This window comes from Petaurus breviceps, unplaced genomic scaffold (genome assembly GCF_028583685.1).
Source record: "Petaurus breviceps papuanus isolate PSGF00001 unplaced genomic scaffold, PetGlider_PUasm1.0 612, whole genome shotgun sequence".
In the NCBI taxonomy this organism is placed as follows: domain Eukaryota; kingdom Metazoa; phylum Chordata; class Mammalia; order Diprotodontia; family Petauridae; genus Petaurus; species Petaurus breviceps.
This window is the reverse complement of record NW_027186404.1, coordinates 37,780-59,642: the sequence shown is the minus strand read 5'-3', so window position 1 is coordinate 59,642 and position 21,863 is coordinate 37,780. Positions and strand designations below refer to the sequence as shown.

Below are 21,863 nucleotides of genomic sequence, written 5' to 3'. Positions count from 1 at the left end.
CCATTCTGAGGTCCCTTCTAAGTCCCAGTGAAATTATCTGCAAAAGGAAGGGATACAGGGGCGGCCAGATGGCTCAGCGAGTAAGAGCACCGGCTCCAGTGTCAGGATGACCTGGATCAAATCCGGCTCGGATACTCAGCGCCACACCCAGAAATAACTGGCCATGTAACCTTGAGCAAGTTACTTAATCCCGATTGCTTTAAAAAAAGAAAAGAAAAGGAAGGGATAATATGCCTTCCATAGTGACTTGCTTTTGTAGGCCAAATCTTCTAAAGAAACCAAGAAAAACACGCACATCTGTGTGAGTGTATCATTCAATCTAAATGATTATTATTAAATATATTAAAATGATTAAAATTATTATTATTAAAATTATGAAATGATGCCTGAAAACGGTCCCTTCCCAAAACCACAAATTTTATGCCTCCATTCCCTTAAGAATTGTATTAGACTACAGATTTGTTAGAGATGGAAGCAATCTTGGAAGGTTGGCTAGCACAAACTTCTCACTTTACAGACAGAGAAACTGAGGACCAGAGGGGTTATTAATATTCCATAACCCATAATATAATGATAGTGCACTTTTATCTTGTGCTTTAAAGTCTACAAATCTCTTTCCTCACCACAATCATGTGAAGCAGCTGGTTCAAATATTAGTATTTCCATTTTGTTTATGAGAAGCCAGAGAACTTAGAGCGCGGTTAGGTGGCTTACCTGACATTGTAAAGTTGATTACTGATAGAGCTAGGACTAGGAGCATAGCCCTGATGCTGGAAGGTACCTCAGACCCACTTATTTTACAGATGAGGAAACTGAGGCCCCAGAGGTTTAATTTGAGAAATCTGAAGCCATGCCCTCTTTGTACCTAGAGGCTAAGATCTTTGGACTCCCAATCTAAGTGCGCCAAACAATCACCATCTATAAAGAACATAGTAGGACGGCTGGTTTCATGGAACAGCAAAATAGCAACCCAAATATGGTCTCCAAAGGCAAAATCAAAGTAATACAAGTACCATGACCATCACAGTTTTTGGAGGCAAGATTTGAAGTTCTCATATGTATACTTCAGCAAGCATCATACTAGACATACTCATAATACATCCTCTTCAGTGTTGTCTTTAGGAGGTACCAAAGGATGGTGAGAGACCGTGCTTCCTTTCCCTGACAATAAGCATTAGGGATTTGGCCTAAATACTTCCTTCTCTTCAAAGATGATTTATGGCTCTGTCCTCTATTAATTTTTCCAAACCAGAGGTGGGGAACTTGTGGCCTCGAGGCTACATGTGGCCCTCTAAGGTCCTCAAGTGTGGCCCTTTGATTGACTCCAAACTTCACAGAACAAAATTGTGGCCTGGAGCCTGCAGATTCCCCACCCCTGTTCTAAATCATTCTTTATTCTATTTTCCAATATGACTACAGGATGGTATGTTCTAAAAGTTGTTTACTAATTATTAAAGTATTTCTTTTTTAAAGAAAAAATAAATTTATTTTTTCTGACTTAAAAGTATCTCATTCCAACTTGAAAATGCATTTGCCCCTTGGAATCTGAAGACCATGGAGCTAGTCCTGGCTCTACCACTAATTCTGGCCAAGTAAAATCTACTCTAGGTTTTTATTTTCTTACTTGTAAAACGGACCCAAGATACCATCTTCCCTACTGACTTGAGTTTTCAATTAGGTAATGTTTCTGTAGACCATTCCTTCTAAAGAGGCCAAGGAAAAATAAATCTCTCTGTGTGTGTGTTATGTGTGTGCTTGTGCACATGCATATGAGGATGTGTCTTTGTGTGTGTGTGTTTGTGTGTATGTGAACTGCTATCAAGTGTCTCTTGCTTACACTACTGTGTCTGCTGATGGAAGTATGGATCAATGCCTAAGTGGTTCCATTAGAGAAATGAGCCCCAAGCAAACAGACAAAAGTGCAGGGAGTTTCAAGGAATAACTACAAAGAATTCTAGTAGAACTTGAGAAACAGGCAGGATGGAGAAAGGGCAAATATTCCAGTGACCTTCAAGGCATGTGCTATGTCTATGTTCCTGTCTGAGCTGGTCCTCATTATATGTCTATTATGAATGGAAGCTCTCTGATAGGGAAGAATGTGAAAGAGCTAAAAATACCCTCATACGTGGGACAGGTCGGTGAGGTAGAGGACTGAGCTCTGGGCTTGGAGTCAGGAAGACCTGAGTTCAAATCTGACCTCAGACACTTAGCTGTGTGACCTTGGACAAGTCATTTAACTTCTCTTTGCCTCAGTTTCCTCTTCTGTAAAATGGGAATAATAATGGAAACTACCTCCTAGGGCTGTTGTGAAAAAAAAACACAGGATAGACAAAATGATCAAAGAAATAAAACAGGAGGATTTTTTTTTCAGACTGGGTCTCCCTGTCTCTTCCAGGCTGGTGGTGTGTTGAGTCACAGGCTGGCTTCCAATGTAGATCAGTGTGGATGTTCCTGTCTGACCTGAGCTGGTTCACCCCTCGTTAGCCTGTCTGACTCTCCTGCCCCACCTCCTCCCCTCCTGAGGGCCCACTCTATTGGTGTTAGACTCAGGGCAGACACTGGATCAATCTGAGTCCTACTGCAGTTCAGAATGCTTGAGCTTGAGTGATCTACCAGCCCCAACTTTCCCAGGAGCAGGGATTAGAGGTATGTGCCATTACACCTGGCAAGAAAATGGTTCTTAAGAGACAGAATGGAAAGAAATGTGTCAAGAGGTTTGCAAGAATTTGGCAAAAGGAAAGTTACACAACAGGTATGAAGTACTGATTCTCAAAATGATATATAAAAAGAACTGAGAGGCAGAGTACCACGATGGCTAGGGAGTTGGCCTCAGGGTTCATGGCCTGCCTCTGACACATACTAGCTGTGGGACCCTGACTGGGCATGCCACGTAATCTCTCAGTGCTCTAGGCAACTTTCTAAGGCTATAATTTTAGGAGCAGTTGCCAAACTGCATTAGTAAAGGAACATTGCTCATTGGGCACTAAAACTGCATGTACAGTTAAATAATATTTATATACATATGAGGGAGGGGAGGGAGATGATGGGGGGGGAGAAAGGAAGAGGGAGAAAGGGATAGAAAGAAGAAGAGGAGGAGAAGGGAGAAGAGAGAAGGGAAGAAGGAAAAGGAGGAAGTAAGAGAGGAGAGGAAGAGGGAAGGGAGAAGAGAAATCAAATCAAATCTAAATTTTGTAATTTGGCATATTTTTGGTAGAACAGAACAGGCTCTGGAGACAGAAGGCTTGGATTTGAATGCTGGCACAGATATTTAAAAGCTATGTGACCGCAGGCAAGTCTCTCTGTCCCTCTAGGTCTTAGCTCTTCTCCCGTGTAAAAATAAGGGGGCTGGTTAGATAATCTCTAGGGTGCCTTGAATCTCTAAAATGCAGTAGCTACCTACATGTCATGGGGCTGTTGTGAAGAAAGTGCTCTGTAAGCTCTGATGCACTATGTGACCCTGGGCCTTCCCTGTGCCACAGCTGCCTTACTGGATGGTTTCTAAGGTTCCCTCCAGCCTCAAAACTATGATCCTATGACTAAACACCACATCATTCATTCAAAAAATACTTATGTTGTGCTGGGCGGAGAGGCAAAGTTTATATGAGGTTTGGTTCTTGTCCTCATGGAGCTTACTTACAAATGGTATCATCACTATATTGCAATAGATATGAAATGCAAAGTTTAAACTGATGGGGGAGGGGGAGGGGCTTTGGGCGGTGCCATGGTTGCTTTGAATGAATATGTATAAGCTTGATGGGGTGATCTCCATATAAGGCCATGGGGTGATCATCATATAAGGCCATAAATGTAAGACTGCGATCTGATTGGCTCGGATTCGCTATATATTTTCTCGTGTGAGAGGGCTCTCTCTCTCTCTCCCCGCCATGTAACTGCTGAAGAATAAACCACCCCGCTTCACTCCTCCGCCTTCTGTCTGGTGTTTTTTCCCCGTGAGGGGCCGGTGACGACCGAAGACCCGGGATGGGTAAGTAAGAGGGCCGTGGGGCTAGTCGTCTAGATCTGTTGTGAGGGCAAACGCCCGCAACAGATTTTGGCGCCCAACGTGGGGCTGACCCTTCGGGACGACTAGCTGGCGGACGGCCTGCTGGACGCAGCTGGTCTGCTCCAGTCGCCAGACAGCCTCGAGGCCACTGTAGCCTCGGGAAGAGGACAGGATGGGAACAGGGCATAGTATCCCTGTATTCAGGCCGGAGGAGAAGGGGGTGATAGCGGCGCAACTTTATAAGCTCTGCGCCCAAAGGGGGGCAAAAATCCCCATTAAGACCTGTAGGGAGTTTATAGATAAGATCTGGGACATATGCCCTTGGGTCAGGCATGTCGGCATACAGGCCGATAGATGGAGAGTTGTGGGACAGCAGATGGCAGCTTTTGAGAATGGCTGCCCTGGTTCGCTGACACCCACTGATTTTTCGGTTTTTAAGATAGTGGACGCGGCATTGAATCCTTCCCCGATTGCCGCTTCCCGGTCCTTGGCCACACAGGTGGGCTCCTCATTAGCCGGGTCAGATTCAGAGTGAGGAAAAGGGAAGAATAAGGACTTGAAGGACCCAGGGGGCTTCGGTCAATATCCGTGGGAGGACTTAAGAGCTGTGGTAATGACTCAGGCTGCGGATAGTTCCGCTAGCAGTTCAGAAGGGGAAGATGAAGGTAAAAGGAGTGGGCGCCAAGATGGCGCCCGGGGATCGAGGGAGAGAAGAAGGACCCGGAAGGACACTCCCTCACGTTGGGAGAGGAGGGAGAGACGGGAGAACAAAGGGGAAACGGATGCAGGGGGCGTGCTCCCCACTTCCGCGCCCTTTACCTCCGCCTTGCCACCAAGCACCTCCTGTTTGCCAGGCAATTACTGTCCTGCCCCGTCTTTCGCTGCTAGTTCCGCATATGTCGCCCCTCCCTGCCCTCCGCCCCCACCTCCTCATTATGAGAAGAGGCGAGAGGCGAATATTTGTGAGGGAGAGGGGTTAATAAGGCGGAGCCTCCGTGTGGCGGCGGAGGCGGGGCGCAGAGGTGGACTTCGCCTCTTGGGATGTCTATCCCATTTTGACTGATCCCCTTACGGGTCAGCGTACTCATTCTCCCATCCCATATAAGACACTGAAAGAGTTCAAAGAGGCGGTGACTAAGTATGGCCCTTCTTCACCTTATGTTAGGAGGCTACTTATGAACCTAGTGACCGCTCACCCCTGGACCCCGGGGGATTTTGACGAGCTAGCTATGTCCTGTCTAGACCCTGCTATGCATCTTGCCTTCCAGGCACAAGTGAAGAGGGAGGCCAGGCATTTGGCCCGACTTAGACCCGGCAGGGCCCCTCAAGACACTGAGCACTTAATTTGTGGCACTGGCCATTTTTCCAACCCGGCCGTGCAAGCAGCCTATGGGCAGTTAGAATTAGATGATGTCAAGGCCGCACACATAGCGGCCTGGGAGAAGGTTTCTGCCAAGGGTATGACAGGTGGCCCTAAATTAGTTGGCCTGAAACAAAGACCTGATCAGACCCCCCTTTCCTTTGTTAACCAAGTTCAGGAGACGGTCCATAGGACCCTAGGCAGCGGCCCTGGAATGGACATACTCATTAAGCAGTTGGTTAAGGAAGGCTTGCGCTCCAGGGAGGCAGCTGCGGTGGCATCCCTGCCATCGGAGGCCCCCTTGGAGGACGTCATAGATAAGTTAATGGACCTGCCCCCGGAAAATCCGATTGCACAGTTGGTTTGCACTGCCCAGGATAGGGACCGCCAGCTTGTACAGGCGCTGGAAAAATTGACAGTCTCGAATACAGAGAGGGAACAGAGCCTCTTGGCGGCTATACAACAACTCAGCTCGTCAGCCCAGAAAGGTCCCGGCAGGCAGGCTTGTTTTCAATGTGGTCAATACGGCCATTATAAGGCCCAGTGCAAAGCCACCTCCAGGGGAACACCTCCTAAGTGTTTTAACTGTGGACGCCTTGGCCACATAGCGCGGTTTTGTCGCGCCAAGAATAAACAGGGCAGCGAACAAGCCCCTTTGGAGACCGGGGTCTCCCCCGGATCTCAACCGCAGGGAAACGGCGGGTGGAGGGGCCCAGCCGCAGGGCCCCTCCCCCATCCTCGTTAAGCGGCAATTATCCTCAGCTTGTAAGAGTCAGGGCCTCTCCTGGAAAACAACCCTCCATCTTTACACTTCCCCCTGGAGAGGCGATAACAGTCCCTGCCCATTTGCCTTTCCATCCAGCTGTAGTGACCGGCCTAGAAGGCTCTCCTGACTTTGAGGTCCCCACCCAAGTAGCAGAGGATATGGAGGCAATGTTGACCCTGTTTAATCCACACTGCACCCCCGTCTCCATACGGGCTGATCAGATCATTGCTAAGGCGTTTCCCTTCGGCCCCTCATCCCAGCATCCTTGCCAATTGAATTGGGCTCGTTCCATCACTTTGAACCGTCCCACTTTGATTATTCATGTTGAGAATTATCCGATCTTAGGGATCATTGATACGGGGGCTGATTGTTCAGTCATTAATTTGGATCAGTGGAGGAAAGAATGGCCCTTGATGGTTGCATCCACGCCGGTCTAGGGAGTGGGGGGGAACAAGAGAGCTCAGAGATCGGCTCGTGCCCTCTCGTGGTCGGTGGATGATAATGCAGGCAGGTTCACTCCTTTGTGTCTCCCCGAGCTGCCTTATGCTCTGTGGGGGCGGGATGTCCTTGCGCAAATGCAACTCTCCTTAGTAACCCCGGACTGCTTACCGGGAAATGGATAGGGACCACTCTCGATTTGAGCTTCGCCCCAAAACTGACCTGGACGAATAACCGCCCGGTCTGGGTTGAGCAGTGGCCCCTTAAAGCCGAGAAGCTCACTGCTTTACAAAAAATTGTTGGCTCCCTTTTGCGGAATGATAGGATTGAACCCTCCTTTAGCCCATTTATTCCCTCTTGATAAAAAGGAATGTTCAGACTTTTGTGATCTGTGTGTGTTGATCCTCATCGAAGGGCTCGTTCTCTGGGTCGGAGTCGGTGGTGTCCGAGTATCTGTGGTGATCGGGCTCATTGTCACTGGCGTCCGGCGTGGCCGAGGTGGAGCTGCTGGCCTCTGGGTTTGGCGGCTCTTCTACAGTTTTTGTGGGGAAAGGCTTCACCTTGAAGTTTGGAGGGAGGTGTCTGTTGGCCTTGTCTTTGTTCGCTTTGTCCAGATCGTTTTTGGACAGTGTGAGTATGAGATATTCCTTGTCATTATCTGACCGCTCGGCACTGCAAATACTATCGGTCTCTTGATCTCCACAAAGACTTCCGTTTTCTGCCCTGCAGCCTCGTGAGTCGACCAGAGCTGTTATTGCCCATCTCTATGAAATGATTTCTATCCTAGGAGTGCCATTAGCCTTAAAGACTGATAATGGCCCGGCATATACTTCCAAGGCCTTTGCCTTGTTCTGTACTGAATTTTCTATTCAACATGCTACAGGCCTCCCCTACAACCCTACCGGGCAAGCCCTTGTTGAACGGGCAAACCGTACACTTAAGACCGTCCTGTTTAAACAAAAAGGGGGAATATGCAGGTCGGTCACTCGTCAAGAGTTGGCCCAGGTTGTCTTTACCTTAAATTTCCTGCAAGTTAGAGATGACGGCACCACTGCTGCCATGAGGTTCTGGAGCACCTCCGGTGAGAACACCACCTCTTCTCCATTGACCCTCCCCGCACCTAACCGGGCACTGCCCGGTTCCAGGGTAATGTGGCAGGATAAGGGGGGCCAATGGCACGGCCCTGTAAATGTGGTTGGAAGAAGGCCCGGCCACCTTTCCTTTTTTCCAAATAATGACCCAACAGCGGTACAGCAATGGGTGCCCCTTCACAAAGTTAGGGATCTTGATTAAGGCACCACCCCCGACAGGTTGGGGGGTGAGGAGAATTCTTGTTCTTCTTGTCTTTCAGATTGTCGACTCACCCTCCTCATCTTGGGTCTCCTTGCTGAGAATGCCGTGACGGAATTACGCTGGGGACTGCTTTCCACCTTCCCGAGACCCATGCCTGTGACTTCTTCGGCACAAGTTTTTCCTCGTTTATTTACAGTTAACAACACCCTTAAGCTCCCTGTTCTGCACCTCAACAACGACACTAGGCCGGTGGAAAGTAACAGGACAATATCACTTAATGGGACGTTATGTTTTCAAATCACACCCACAGTCGATCTGGAACTGTCACCATGTGTCGGGCTGTTTCCTGAAGAGGCTGTGTGGTCTGACCGCCTCAACTTTACAAGCGAGAGGGTGAACGGCTCCTTATTGAGAGGACTTTGGCCGGCCCGCACAATGATTAGAGCAAAGGATAACAGTGGTCTCCTTTGTGGAGAGGGTGGAGGGGAGTGGCGGCCCCAGCCCAGCGCCCAGCCTCGCTGTCGGCCCTCCTGCCACAAAGATTTTTGGCCCTGGACGGAGTGCCAGTCACCCGCAGCTGTCCCTGTGCACCCGTTTTTTACCTTTTCCCCTCCCATCCCTTCTGGTAATGTTACTGCGGGTGTGGCAACCAACTGGACTTGCCAAGATGCTAAACCTCTTATGTCCACTGTTACCTCCGATATAAACTCGCGTCATCTTCATTATGAAGATCCTGGGGTCACTGCAAACCCTTTTGATTTGTGGTTGCTCTGTGGGGAGGGGGGCGCTTGTTTGGATTTGCGCCCCATGGCCATGCTGTTGGGCGGGGTCATGGGGTGGGGAAATGGTACATGGACAGAACTGACCCCTTCGATTTTAATATGTCAAGGCCAGTCAAGCACGTACAGACACCACCCACACCTGTCTGTGTTTGGCAACCCTTTCTGTTTTTGGTTTCCAATCGGACAGGACATAATGAGTCTCTTCTCCAATGTAAGAATGACTGTTTTTATTCTTCCTGCTGGAATGCTCAAGCGTTCCCATTGGCAGTTGTCCTTCGCCTCCCACGGTGGGTTCCCTGGCCACTTAACATTACCAATTCTGCTTTGCAGTTAAGGCCCAAAAGAGACTTCGGCATTTCTGCTGCCATTATTGCCGCCATTGCTGTTGCTGCCGCTGCGGCTACTGCAGCAGCCGCCAGTTTGGCTTATGCTGTGCCGACTGCAACGGCGGTCGCCAATCTGAGCGCCTCCGTTACCATGGCCTTAACAGCCCAAGAGGGAATAAATGGGCATCTGTATACCGGAATGATGCTTCTGAATCAGAGGGTGGACCTGATTCAGGAGGAGGTTGATGTCCTCTGGGAGGTAGCCCAAGTTGGATGTACTCTGCGTATGCCTGGTTTATGTGTTACTCCCGTTTTGTATGAGAACTTTACTAGAGCAGCTAACCTGTCCCGTCAACTTTCCACTCTCCTCCTAGGAAATTGGTCCGCCGAATACGAACAACAGATAAGACAATTAAGACTGGCTATTGCATCGGTGAATTCCACCTCTGTCGATCCTGCCGTTCTTTCCGGACTGTCTAGGTGGCTGCATGATGTTACAACCTGGTTCTCACAGTGGGGAGGCTTAACCTCCTCCACCGTGGTGTTTGTTCTTATAATTATTTTGCTTTTGTATTGTGTTTGCAAGCTACAGCGCCGTCAGGATGGCTACATGCTTCTGACCCAACAGGCCCTTTTTACCCTCCAAGAGGGGGGAGATCCTCAGGTATGGTTCCAGGCCATGGAGGACGTGTGACACCTGGGGTAAGACGGGGGTGACTCCATGACGGGAAACTCCTCCCTCCTCGGCCGCCTAAGACAGGACCCAGGGTGTCGGTGTCCTACGACGGGTAAGGTTCGAGTGAATCGGAGGTGACCTAAGCCAGAGGCCCCTGCACCGCACGTCAGAGTCCTTGGGACAGGACCCCTGAGTGGTAATGGGATTTTTCCGTGGTCTTTCGGGCAAGAAGCATGGTTACCTGTGTCGCCTGTAGCAAGAAGCTTAGCAGTTTGCACTGCCAATTCTTTTGGCATATAGGATTTTCGTTTGCTTTACAGAAAAAGGGGGAGTTGATGGGGGAGGGGGAGGGGCTTTGGGCGGTGCCATGGTTGCTTTGAATGAATATGTATAAGCTTGATGGGGTGATCTCCATATAAGGCCATGGGGTGATCACCATATAAGGCCATAAATGTAAGACTGCGATCTGATTGGCTCGGATTCGCTATATATTTTCTCGTGTGAGAGGGCTCTCTCTCTCTCTCCCCGCCGTGTAACTGCTGAAGAATAAACCACCCCGCTTCACTCCTCCGCCTTCTGTCTGGTGTTTTTTCCCCGTGAGGGGCCGGTGACGACCGAAGACCCGGGATGGGTAAGTAAGAGGGCCGTGGGGCTAGTCGTCTAGATCTGTTGTGAGGGCAAACGCCCGCAACATTAAACAAGATGTAGTTATCCCTTCCACACCTCTGGAATTTGGGGTGCGGCACCCCCTCGACCTGGAAAATCTGTGTAACATTTTTTTGCCCTCCCTTCGTACCAGAGATGGTCTGAATTTTTTTTTTCTTTTTGGAGGGGAGAAGGCAGGGCAATTGGAGTTAAGTGACTTGTCCAAGGTCACACAGCTAGTAAATGTTAAGTGTCTGAGGCTGGATTTGAACTCAAGTCTTCCTGACTCCATGACCAGTGCTCTATTTACTGCACCACCTAGCCACCCCTGAATTTTTTCTTTTTATGAGGTGTTTACAGTACCTTATTGTAAAATTTGTGTTGATACTATACACATTTTATTAATTTCTGAGTTTCTAAACTTTTTCTGTATTGTCTGTGGCTTCCACAAAACTCCCCCTAATTCCCATTTAATTTCTTATGATAATCCATGATATAGGGAAACTGTGATGGGGAATGGAGAAAGGAATACCTATAGCCCCTGCCCCATGGAGCTTACACTTTGGGATTACCAATAGGTTTTACCTGAATGCTTAGGTCCTGCTAACCCTGACTCCTTATATGGGTATCCCATTCATCCCCTTCTGAGTCTAGAACAGTCTGGTTCCAAGGTTTCAGCTCTGAGACTTCAGGCCAGCCCTGAAGTTTATCTTCAAATTTGTAGCTACTCATTGCTTTTCTCTGCTTTAGGCATAAGTGGAATAGTGCCCTTCTTGGATAGTTGAAGATAATTAAAAATAATTTAAATGATGGCCTTGGCTCACCTTCTTGGCCTCCTTAGTCAGCTAAGAACAAGAATAAAAAGTTGCCTTCTATAGTTCCTTCTTGCTCAAAATCTACCATTCTAGGTTCTCTGCCATGATCTTCTGGCTCCCAAGGAAAGTGAACCTATAAACATCTATGCTTAGTAACTCCTTCAGAACCTAGGCACGACCCTCTGCAGATACCGTGTTTCTCCGATAATAGACACTGTCTTATTATTATTTTTTGGACAGAAAAACACCAGAGGGCTTATTTTCAGGGGAGGGCTTAATGAACATTGACAGCAATTTTAATAAACAGGTAAATGTGAACAAAAAAATGTACCTTTATTCAATAAGCAAATCACTGGGGAAGAACAGGATGACGCGCTCACTGCTGTAGCTCTGATTGGATGCAGCTCGGAGCATGGCGTGCGTTTCACTGGGGGGGGGGGACGGTGCATACAGAGGGTACCGTAATGTAGCGTGTAGCGCAGGGGATCACCTTCACTACAGTAGCAATCTCAATAGGGCTTATTTTCGGGGGAGGGCTTATTTTAGAGGAATCTTACACAGTAAGGGGAGGGCTTATTTTCGGGATAGGTCTTATTATCGGGGAAACACAGTAGCAGGCACTCACCTAATAAATGCCAGTTGAATGAATGACTGGACACATATGGGCAAAGCTGACTGGACTCATCCTCTAGGGGCAAGGAGCTTACTCCCATAATAGAGAAGTAAGTAGCTACTGAAATAACAGGGAAGGTTCTCCTTTCCCTGGGGAGAAAACATACTGACAGGGATGGGTGAAGAGTCTCTGGCAGAAGAATGAAGTCACAGGTGAGGAGGAAGTCTGTTTGGTGAGCAGTCACACCGTAGCCGGCACAGATGGGGTTACTCTGCCTGCTATTGCCGCTAAATCGGAGTATTTCCCTCTTTCAGGCTCAGTGGAATGCAGCTAGGAGGAGAGTTTCTCTTTTCTCTTCCAGGGTCAATAAGATTCCTCTCTGATAATACACATCTTCAGATTCCTGAGTTCTAATTTGGAATATATTTTCTTAGAGACACAATATTAGGTTTCCAGGTCAATCCACAAAAGTCTATTGGACCCATAACGATTGTTAATATAAATTATGGATTTCTAATGACACACTTTAGAAAATACCTCAGAACTGAAAATTATGGCTGTAAGAACCAACCACACAATTCCAGAGGCCCAGTGATGAAGGCCGTTACCCACCTCCTGACAAAAACAGTAAGAGGATCTGGATATAGAACCAGACATATTTTTGGCAATGGCCAAAATGAGAATTTGTTTGGCTTGTTATAAATCTGTTGTATTTGTTACAAGTTTTGTAACACATTGTTACAAAATTTTGTTTTGTTTTCTTTTTCCCCCCCCACTTGGAAGAGGGACAAAAACCCTGAACATTCAAAATAGTCCAGTTAGAAGGGAAAATACTCTGTTTCTGTGGTTCGAGAGAATTCAGTGAGCACTAACACTTTTACAGACATTGGAAAGTAAGTGAGTAAATGAAAAAAAAAGTAGCTAATATTTATTTAGCACTATATGTCAGGCACTGTGCTTAGTGCCTTATGATTAGTATCTTACTTTATCCTCAACAACCCTGGGAGACAGGTGCTGCTATTATCCCCACTGTACAGATGAAGAAATTGAGTCAAAGAGAGTCACACAGCCAGTAAGGGTCTTAGGCCATATCTGAACTCAGATCTTCCTGATTTTAGGCCCAGTGATCTATCCACTGTGTTAGCACTACTAGCGAAATCTGAAGAAAAAAAAAATCTTAGGATATAACCTGATTTTGTTTTTGTTTTACCTTTCGGAGTGGGGAAAGCAAGGCAATTGGGGTTAAGTGACTTGCCCAATGTCACACAGATAGTACCTGTCAAAAGTCTGAGGTCATATTTGAACTCAGGTTCTCCTGACTCCAGGACCAGTGTTCTATTCACTGCCATCTAGCTGCCCCTACAACCTGTTTTCAAATGAGTGACTGCTTGTCTTCCCTGATGTTGTTCCTGAAGAAGAAAGATTGGGAGAGGCTCAATGATATAGGCTCAGACTACTTAACCTAGTCTGGACCAGTTAGTATCAATAATTATCATTCCTGGCAATTTGACCAGGTCAGGCCATTTCCTTAGTTTCTTCACATTAATCAGAGAGATTAGGTCCTTTCACCTCGCTTTCTTGGGAGCATAAGAGTGGGTTAAAAGCAGCTCGAACTCAATTTTAAATAGGCAAATCCTAACTCTTGCAGGAAGGGAATTCCTTGGTGAACACTGATCCCAGAATTTTACTGTGAAAGCACTTCAGCATTGTAATCACCTTGTTTGGCTATGATAAGGCAGGTGGCAAGAATAAGATAACCCTGGGTCAGGGATTCCTGACACTGATTCTGATTGGTCAGATATTAACTGCCCTAAGGGAGAGAGGCAGTTGATGAACACATCCTAGCTTACCGCCTCAGTAATTAATTCCTCTTGCTTTCTTCCTCCTAGAGTATTCTAGGGCTATAGGTCTGGGTCCCTCATGTTGAGTAATTGTCTTACTGTTGTTACCAGAAGTGTTTTCTATTTGGCACATGTAGACCTGCTCATTTCCTGTTGGATGACTGTAGGTAGAATAGAAGGGTGTAGGTAGAACAGGAGGGAGCTATTCTACCTAAAGGCAAGAGCCTGGATTCCTAACACTGACTATCGTAGTAATCTACAGCTTTTAAGAGTTGTCTTTCCTTCAAAGTGCATTACCAAGAGAGTTTAGTGTTCCAAGGTTATGGAGAATGTCTCAGCTCAGCAGAGACTTGAGAGAACACTTATTTCAAACCCCTCATTCTCCAGATAAGTCCACCAAAGCCTAGACAGATGCTCTTCCAAGGTCAGAGAGCTCACACTGTAGAAATAACTTCTGAAGGGAACTTGCTTACCAGAACAAAACATGTGGCAATAACATCTGAAGAGATCTTAAAAGAGAGAGATTTAAAGCAATTTTGAGCAATCTCTATGTACTCTCAGTTTATCAAGACAGTCACGTTACTATGTCCTATACATAGAAATCTCCACTTGTTTATTTAAAAAGAATAGTTCTATGTATGAGCTCCAAGAACAATGCTATAGTAATAATGACCCTTTCCTTTCCTGATTATCTATTTAATTTCAATCACTTCATGAATACATCCATCTATTAACAGCAAAACTCTGAAAGACAGGATCCAAAATCTTGGTAGAGAAGCCAATATCCTAGGCTATTTTTATCACAGAAATAAAACAGGGAGACAATTATATTTAATTGAAGGGCTCAGGTGAATAAATAACCATTAGGCTAAAGAAATGGTTAACTGTTTTCCTGCACTATCATAACACAAAAAAAATGGCAGAAAGTCGGGTGGGGCTGTGTATCTGTTTGTCTTTTAAAGATCACAGTTTCTGAGTCTTTTCACTGGTGCACAGAAAGTAGTTCTGGATAAGCTAAAACGGTCCTGGCATTTTATGGGAACAAGGGGTAGCCAAATTTACTCCCCCCAGCACAGTGTTTTCTGCTTAGGCAAGACCTGACCTTAAAACAAGTTAGACAAACACTATGTAAAGGAATATTGTGGTGGCCCTGAGCATGAGGGAAAGAATTCAAAGACAATAACAGAGTTTTCATTCCAACTATAGACTATATACCTCTGGTGGACGGCAGAATATGTAAGGAAGTGGAAATATTACAGTCTGCAATTAATAAATGCTCATCCAATGAATGTGCTGAATTCACATCTCAATTAGAATTATCGCTTAAAAAAGGTGATACATTTGTCTACAGAAACTAAACTGTTAGGTAAAATGTAAGCCCACTGAGTTAGATACTGAAACTATATACCTTTGAAGATACCAAGGAAAATGGTTATTTTACAGAGACTGTAATGTATGAAACATTTAGCATGAAAATGTCTTGGTGAGGACCCCACATCATCTAGGATTAGGTTAGTATTCTAACTCACCGATGTCTGCACCATCATTGCACGCTGCTCTCTCATTTTTCGGATAATATCCAATGGATAAACAGGCTGGTTTCTTTCAATTAAACACATGGCTGTTTCCATAGTGACCAACACACCAGTTCGACCTATTCCGGCACTGAAAAATGAAACAAGGAAAGCAATGGTGCATTAGGAAGACAGGTTTGGACTTGGAATCAGCTGGAATGCCACAGGTTAGATGCCACATCTTTCTAAAGGAAAAAAAATAACCTTTGGGAATAAGGGGCATGTTGGAGAATGGATTCTTTTTCAGGTTCAAGTCGGACCAGATGTTCCTAGGGTTCGCTTCCATTGTGAGATTCTATGAGACAACCCTAGTGAGTACTTTAATATGGTGTTTTTAGTTATTTGGGAACTCTGATTTTACATATTATGCAGGGAACTCATAAAAATCGATGCAAATTCTAATAACATTTAAACCATAAACACTGACCTTAAAATTATGGGGTGGGAGTGGGGAGAGGTTGAGTAAATATTTCAATTTATTCAACTTGAGTAAAGAGCTCCAGTTGGAATATTTTTAAATGAACAGTAAGGATGATCTTTTTATGGTTTAATTTTTTGGTAAAATATAAAAATATCCTTCCCCTTCCTTACACATGTATTTGTCCGTTAGATTAAAGAATTAAAGCATGTAGACAACAGAAAATTTTTCATGGCAGGAAATTATGCTAGGGGATATTTTTATTTTCCATCTAATGATTCTTATGACTTCACATGAATCACAAGGCTTTGTATTTTAGTTTTCTAAATCTTGTTAAGTATTTCTTCATATTTTCATTTATTATTTATTTTTAGCATCCTTTTCTTTTTTAATTTTGAGTTCCCTTCCTCCTATACCCTCCCATACCTATAGAGAAAGTAAGCAATATGATATCAGTTATACATGTAAAATCATGCAGAACAGAATTTCTATGTTAGCTCTAATTTGCACTCAGAGTCAATCAGTTCTCTCTGGAGATGGATGGCATTTTTTTTTATCATGAGTCTTTGAGGACTGTCTTGAATTACTGTATTGATCCAAATGGAGTAGCCTAGCTTGTCACATGATCAACACTGCTGTTGTGCACAATGATCTCCCAGTTCTCACTTCACTTTGCATCAGTTCATATTGGATCTTGCTATGTTTTTCTGAAACTGTCTCCCTCCTCATTTCTTATAGCACAATAGTGCTCTATCACAATCATGTGCCGCAACTTGTTCAGTCATCTCCTAAGTGATGAGCAGCCCCATGATTTCCAATACTTTGCCACCACAAAAAGATCCACTATAAATATTTTTGTACAAATAAGTTGTATTCCTTTTTTAAAATCTCTTTGAGATACAGACCTAGTAGTAGTATTGCTGGGTTAAAAGGTATGCACTGTTTTATAGCCCTTTGGGCAAAGTTCCAAATTGTTCTTCAGAGTGGTTGGATCAGTTCACTACTCTTGTTAAGTATCAAAGAGATTACTGGGTATAGAAAGTAAAAAAAAAAAAGTACAGGTCTTACTAGGATTCAAGATTAATACCATAAACTTCTCCTTCCTTTTCTACCCCAAAACAAATTTATCTTAAACAACATACCTGCAGTGAACTAAGATGGGTTCATTTTCCACTCTCATTGCCCTCATATAGGTTACAAATTCCAAAAAGTCTGATGAATCCTCAGGAACCCCATGATCAGGCCAAGCGACATACTGGAGATGAGTAACTGTGTGCTCTTCCCCTGTCTGCAGTGAAAAAGGGTGTATCTTACTTCAGATTCATTTATTCACTCATAAGTTCAGGCTCAGAGTAAGTCATACCATTCATTGCAGGAAAATTTCACAGCAGTAGCTTGAATCTAGGTCTTCCAAGTCTCATGTTCCTTCCACCAGGCCACATTGCCTCCCTACATTGTTGTCAAACCCTGTGAATACTTGGAGAAGGCTGTCATGCCTGTGTAAGTATTTTCTTAGAAGATGTTTCTCTATAGTTCCTTCATCTGATCTTTGCATGGCATGGTTTCATCATCTTACTTATTACTCTTATTTGTTAATCTCCTTAAAACATAACAATCAGAACTGAAAACACTACCCCAACTGTGGTCTAATCAGGGTAGGCTAGAGGATGACCATCTTCTCCCTAGTTATGGATTACAGGGTAAGATCCTATTAGAGCCTTCTTGGTTGCCATACCACATTGCTGAGGGCAGTTGGGAGGTGCAATAGTCTCAGATACTTACTAGCTGTGTGACCCTGGACAAGTCACTTAATCTGTTTCCCTCAATTCCTCATCTGTCAAATGAGCTAGAGAAGGAAATGGCAAACCACTCCAGTATCTTTGCCAAGAAGACCTGAAATGGGGCCACAAAGAGTCAGACACTACTGAACCACTACCACCACCACACTACTGACTTTTACTGAGCTTGTAACCCTGTATGATCAAATGATTTCATATTTATAAAAAGCACTTTGCACAATGCCTGACACAGAGTATACACTTATATAACTGTCTATTCCCCTCACCCTTCAGATCTTTTTCACATTAGTTACTCTGAAGCCACATGTCCCTTATGTCCCCTCCCTCCAACCTTATAAGACAAAGGCAAACAGAAGACTGCTGCTCACCTATGTGGTTCCAGAAGATAAGACAAATGGGGCTTATACAATGGCCCTTCAAGGCACACACATAATTCAAGATATACACACTGGGCATCCTTTCAGGCGAACAATCAGTCACCAAGCATTTACTGAGGGTCTATTAAGTGCCAGACTCTGTGCAAAGCACTGAGATACAAAGAAAGGAAAACCATGGTCTCTGTCTCAAAGAATTCACATTCTAGTAGGGGTGTCAGGGATGGAGAACTTACATAGAAGAAAGGGAAAACCCTTCCCATTCATACTGCTCTACTGTTCCAGAAAACCATTCACTCACCACTGCTGAAACTCACATTTAAATAGTCTAACCAGACCCGTGGGGTGAACCTGCCAAATGCTGCTTCGTGGAGTGCTCATTCCCCAGTTTATTGTTTCCTCTCCCTACATGCTGTGGATAAGTATAGGATGTATCATTATCCTTTATTAAATTTAATTTTGTGAGTTTCGTCTCAGTTGGAACTTTCCAAATCCTAATTCTGCCATCCAACATATCAGCTATCCCTCCCTTTCAGTTTTGTGTCACCTGCAGATCTGATAAATGATACTAATTCAATCTGCAGAAGCCAGACCATTAAGACATAATACTAGAGACCTCCTTCCAAGATGATTCCAATCCAGTAATCAACAGTCTTTTAAGTAGTGTCATTCAAATAAATTACAGAGTTGTACAAACTGTTGTTAATACCACTAGGAAACATAGCACAGTGCATAGAATCCTGGACCTGGAGTCAAAAAGATCTGAGTTTGAATCTCAACCTGCAGAGAGTAGGTAGAGTGCCAGGTTTAGAGTCAGGACGCCCTGACTCCAGCTTCAAATTCTTACTAGCTGTGTCACTCTGGACAAGTCACTTAACCCTTTTTGCCTCAGTTTCCTCATCTATAATACGAACTGGAGAAGGAACTGGAGAACTACTCCAATATCTTTGCCTTTTTGCCTCAGTTTCCTCTTCTGTAATATAAGCTGGAGAAGGAAATGGTATACCACTCCAATATTTTTGCCAAGAAAATCCCAAAAGCAGTAACAAAGAGTTGGACATGACTGAAAATGACCAAGCAATAACAACAACAAATACTTATTAGCATTATGACTATGAGCAAATCACCTAGCTTATCTCTCAGTTTTCTCACCTGTAAACTAGAGTTAATAGTAATATTATTTGTAGCATCTACTTGCCAGGGTTTTTGGGAGAATCAAATGAATCAGGTATATAAGATATTTTGTAAACTTGATAAATGTCTTTTTTCTTTTGCTTTTTGGAGGGCAATTGGGATTAAGTGACTTGTCCAAGGTCACATGGCTAGTTTTTGTGTTAAGTGTCTGAGGCCACATTTGAACTCAGGTCTTCCTGACTCCAGGGCTGGTGCTCTATTCACTGTGCCACCTAGCTGTCCCCTAAATGTCTTTTTAAAAAAAATCTTTATAAATGTTAATTGTCATTATCATTCAGGGATGACCTACCATCTCGTCCATAAGAATATCATGAAGAATTGTTGGATAGGTTAAGATGCCACCCTAATTTGCAAATAAAACACCTATCTCTTGACACTAATTCATGTACTAATAATTTAATTAATCAAATAGAGCCTCTTCCCAAATCTTCTGCATGAAGTCCAGCCTAAACTTCTTATAGTGGGATCATTTCCTACCGTGTTTCCCCAATAATAAGACGCTGTCTTATTAATTTTTTTGGAAAGAAAAACACCAGAGGGCTTATGTTGTCCTGCCTCAGCTCTCCTCCGCGGCACTGCTCTCAATGGTGCCAGCAAGCAAATCACTGGGGAAGAACAGGATGACGCGCTCACTGCTGCAGCTCTGATTGGATGCAGCTCGGAGCACGGCGTGCGTTTCACTGGGGGGGGGACGGTGCATACAGAGGGTACCGTAGTGTAGTGTGTAGCGCAGGGGATCACCTTCACTACAGCAGCAATCTCAATAGGGCTTATTTTCGAGGGAGGGCTTATTTTCGAGGAATCTTACACAGTAAGGGGAGGGCTTATTTTCGGGATAGGTCTTATTATCGGGGAAACACGGTAAGCCATGGATAAGATGTCAAATTTCATTTGCTCTTTCCCACTGTGAGTACAGATAGGTCTCAGATCCTGTGAAGTGGCTGCCATGTGTTTGAATTCATACCATTTCAAGTTATCATTATGTATGATATGGTAACTAGTTCCAACCCTATGTGGATTCAAATAGTGTGATCACTAAATGGGACCAATTTATTAGTACTAACTGGAACCTAGTTTACTTCCTTCAAATGCTTGGAAGTTTTAGCTTCCTTAGTTAGGCTGGGGTGCCTCATGTGAGGAGTCAGGTTAACAAGCAATGTGAATCTATAACTCTTTAAGAAGACAGCTAACCAGTCATCACTTGAATAAGTAACCAATCTAGTGCATTTTTAAAGGGGGAAAAAATCCAGAAAGAACCTTGAAGCCTAGAATCAATGATAATGATGGAAAAAAAATTAGCCTCCCCTCTATGCCAATAAACTATTTACTGTAAACACTTCCATCACTTCTCTGTGGAGCAACCACAAAGTGGCACATACTCTGTTTTATGGAAAAGCTTAAATAAAATTTTTCTTTCAGGAGCCAAGGTCCTTCCACCAGTCTACTATTTGTTTTGTTTTTGCCTGAAGGCATCTGTTGTCTCCCTAGTCACGCTGCCTAGCGGTGCTGGCCAGGGAAGTTATTACCTACATCTCTGTGAACTGGTACATCAAGTGTGGCACCAGCTGCAAGGCTCCTTTAGGGGGCTTCAGGAACTCAGGGATGGCCATGATTCTGTAACATCCCTTGACATGTCTCAAATTCCCTGGCTGCCTGATTGGGTCAGGTCTTACTGGACTATCTAGGACAGGGGGGTTCTTAACTCTTTTCTGTCCTAGACCCCTTTGGCAGTCTGGGGATGCCTGCGGAACCCTTTTTTAGAATAATGTTTTTTTTTAAACCATAAAAATAAAATATGTAGGATTACAAAGGAAATCAAAGACTAGTGAAAATAGTGTGTGTATGCGTGCGTGTGTATGTTTGAATCCAGCCAAGTTGACAGAACCTCTGAAATCTATCCTTGGACCCTTTTGGTTTCCCAGGCCCTAGGTTAAGAACCACTGATCTAAATCAGATCCCAGAGGCCTACATATTGACTTTGAGAACCACAAACAAACATTATCTGTGTTGTACTGTTCTTTTATTTATTTTGTTAAACATTTCCCAATTACATTTCTTTCTGGTTCAGGTCTCACACAGGCCATAAGTCTAACACATCTGATGCAGAACATTCAGAGTAGCGTGTTAAGTACCTAGAGTTCAGGAGTTATAAAATTTTAACTCTGTGAAGACTTTGTATTATAGCTGACTGATGGGCCACAGAGAGCTCACCACACGAAAACTCACATTTATAGGTCATTTATGCAAAGTGTTTTCCTCACACCAAACCTCTGAGTTAGGGGGTGTAAGTATTATTACCACTGTTTTGTAGATGAAGAAACTGAAATTAGAGGAAGTTAAGTGACTTGCATATAGCAGGCATTAGAAGCAGGATTTAAATCCAGATTTCTAGATTCCATATCAATACTCTTTTCACTATGCCTCACTCAAAAAATGAATTATCAGAACAAAACTTTCTGATATATTGTGTGTGTATAATATATACAGAGAGAGAGAGAGAGAGAGAGAATGTGTTTATCAATGCTTAAAGCACTACATAAAGTAAGCTATTTGATTTAAAATAGAAAAATGTGAAATTTATATAGTGTGCTGGAGCTTTTGTCTACACAAAAATACATGGGTACAATGTTTATACATCCTCAAAATTTCATTTTAAGGTCCAAGTAAGGACCAGTTTGTTATTCTTTTGTTGTTCAATTATTTTAGTCATTCCTGAACCCTTTTAGGGATTTCTTGGCAAAGATACTGGAATGGTTTGCAAATTTCCTTTTCCAGCTCATTTTACAGATGAGGAAACTGAGGCAAACAGGGTTAAGTGACTTGCCCAGGGTCACACAGTAAGTAAGTCTCTGAGGCTGGATTTGAACTCAAGAAGATATTTTCCCGACTCCAGGTCTAGCACTCTATCTATTGTGCCACCTAGCTAACCTATACTTTATTCTGTAG

The 21,863-nt window shown here is 44.2% G+C and overlaps 2 protein-coding genes across 12 annotated transcripts in view; one reads left to right on the top strand and one right to left on the bottom strand.

The window, feature by feature from the left end:
* Positions 1-21,863, bottom strand: part of LOC138173617 (tyrosine-protein phosphatase non-receptor type 3-like) — a 61,428-nt gene that overhangs the window by 2,338 nt on the left and 37,227 nt on the right. The window contains exons 8-10 of one of the 3 annotated variants that reach the window (XM_069103665.1): positions 16,693-16,838; positions 15,088-15,223; positions 10,298-12,146 (exon numbers count right to left, since the gene is read on the bottom strand). In XM_069103665.1, the coding sequence (XP_068959766.1) occupies positions 12,081-12,146; positions 15,088-15,223; positions 16,693-16,838 (348 nt within the window). In that variant the 3' untranslated portion in view covers positions 10,298-12,080. Of the gene's footprint in view, positions 1-10,297; positions 12,147-15,087; positions 15,224-16,692; positions 16,839-21,863 lie in introns of those variants that run through there. The other 2 variants (XM_069103666.1, XM_069103664.1) reach the window with 2 other exon arrangements.
* Positions 1-21,863, top strand: part of LOC138173616 (uncharacterized) — an 81,488-nt gene that overhangs the window by 47,113 nt on the left and 12,512 nt on the right. For 3 of the 9 annotated variants that reach the window (XM_069103659.1, XM_069103658.1, XM_069103655.1), the window contains 2 exons: positions 2,396-7,197; positions 7,919-10,215. The exons of 1 other annotated variant lie outside the window; for it this stretch is intronic. In XM_069103659.1, the coding sequence (XP_068959760.1) occupies positions 6,885-7,197; positions 7,919-8,976 (1,371 nt within the window). In that variant the 5' untranslated portion in view covers positions 2,396-6,884 and the 3' untranslated portion in view covers positions 8,977-10,215. Of the gene's footprint in view, positions 1-2,395; positions 7,198-7,918; positions 10,216-21,863 lie in introns of those variants that run through there. 5 more of the 9 variants (XM_069103661.1, XM_069103657.1, XM_069103660.1 and 2 more) reach the window with 5 other exon arrangements.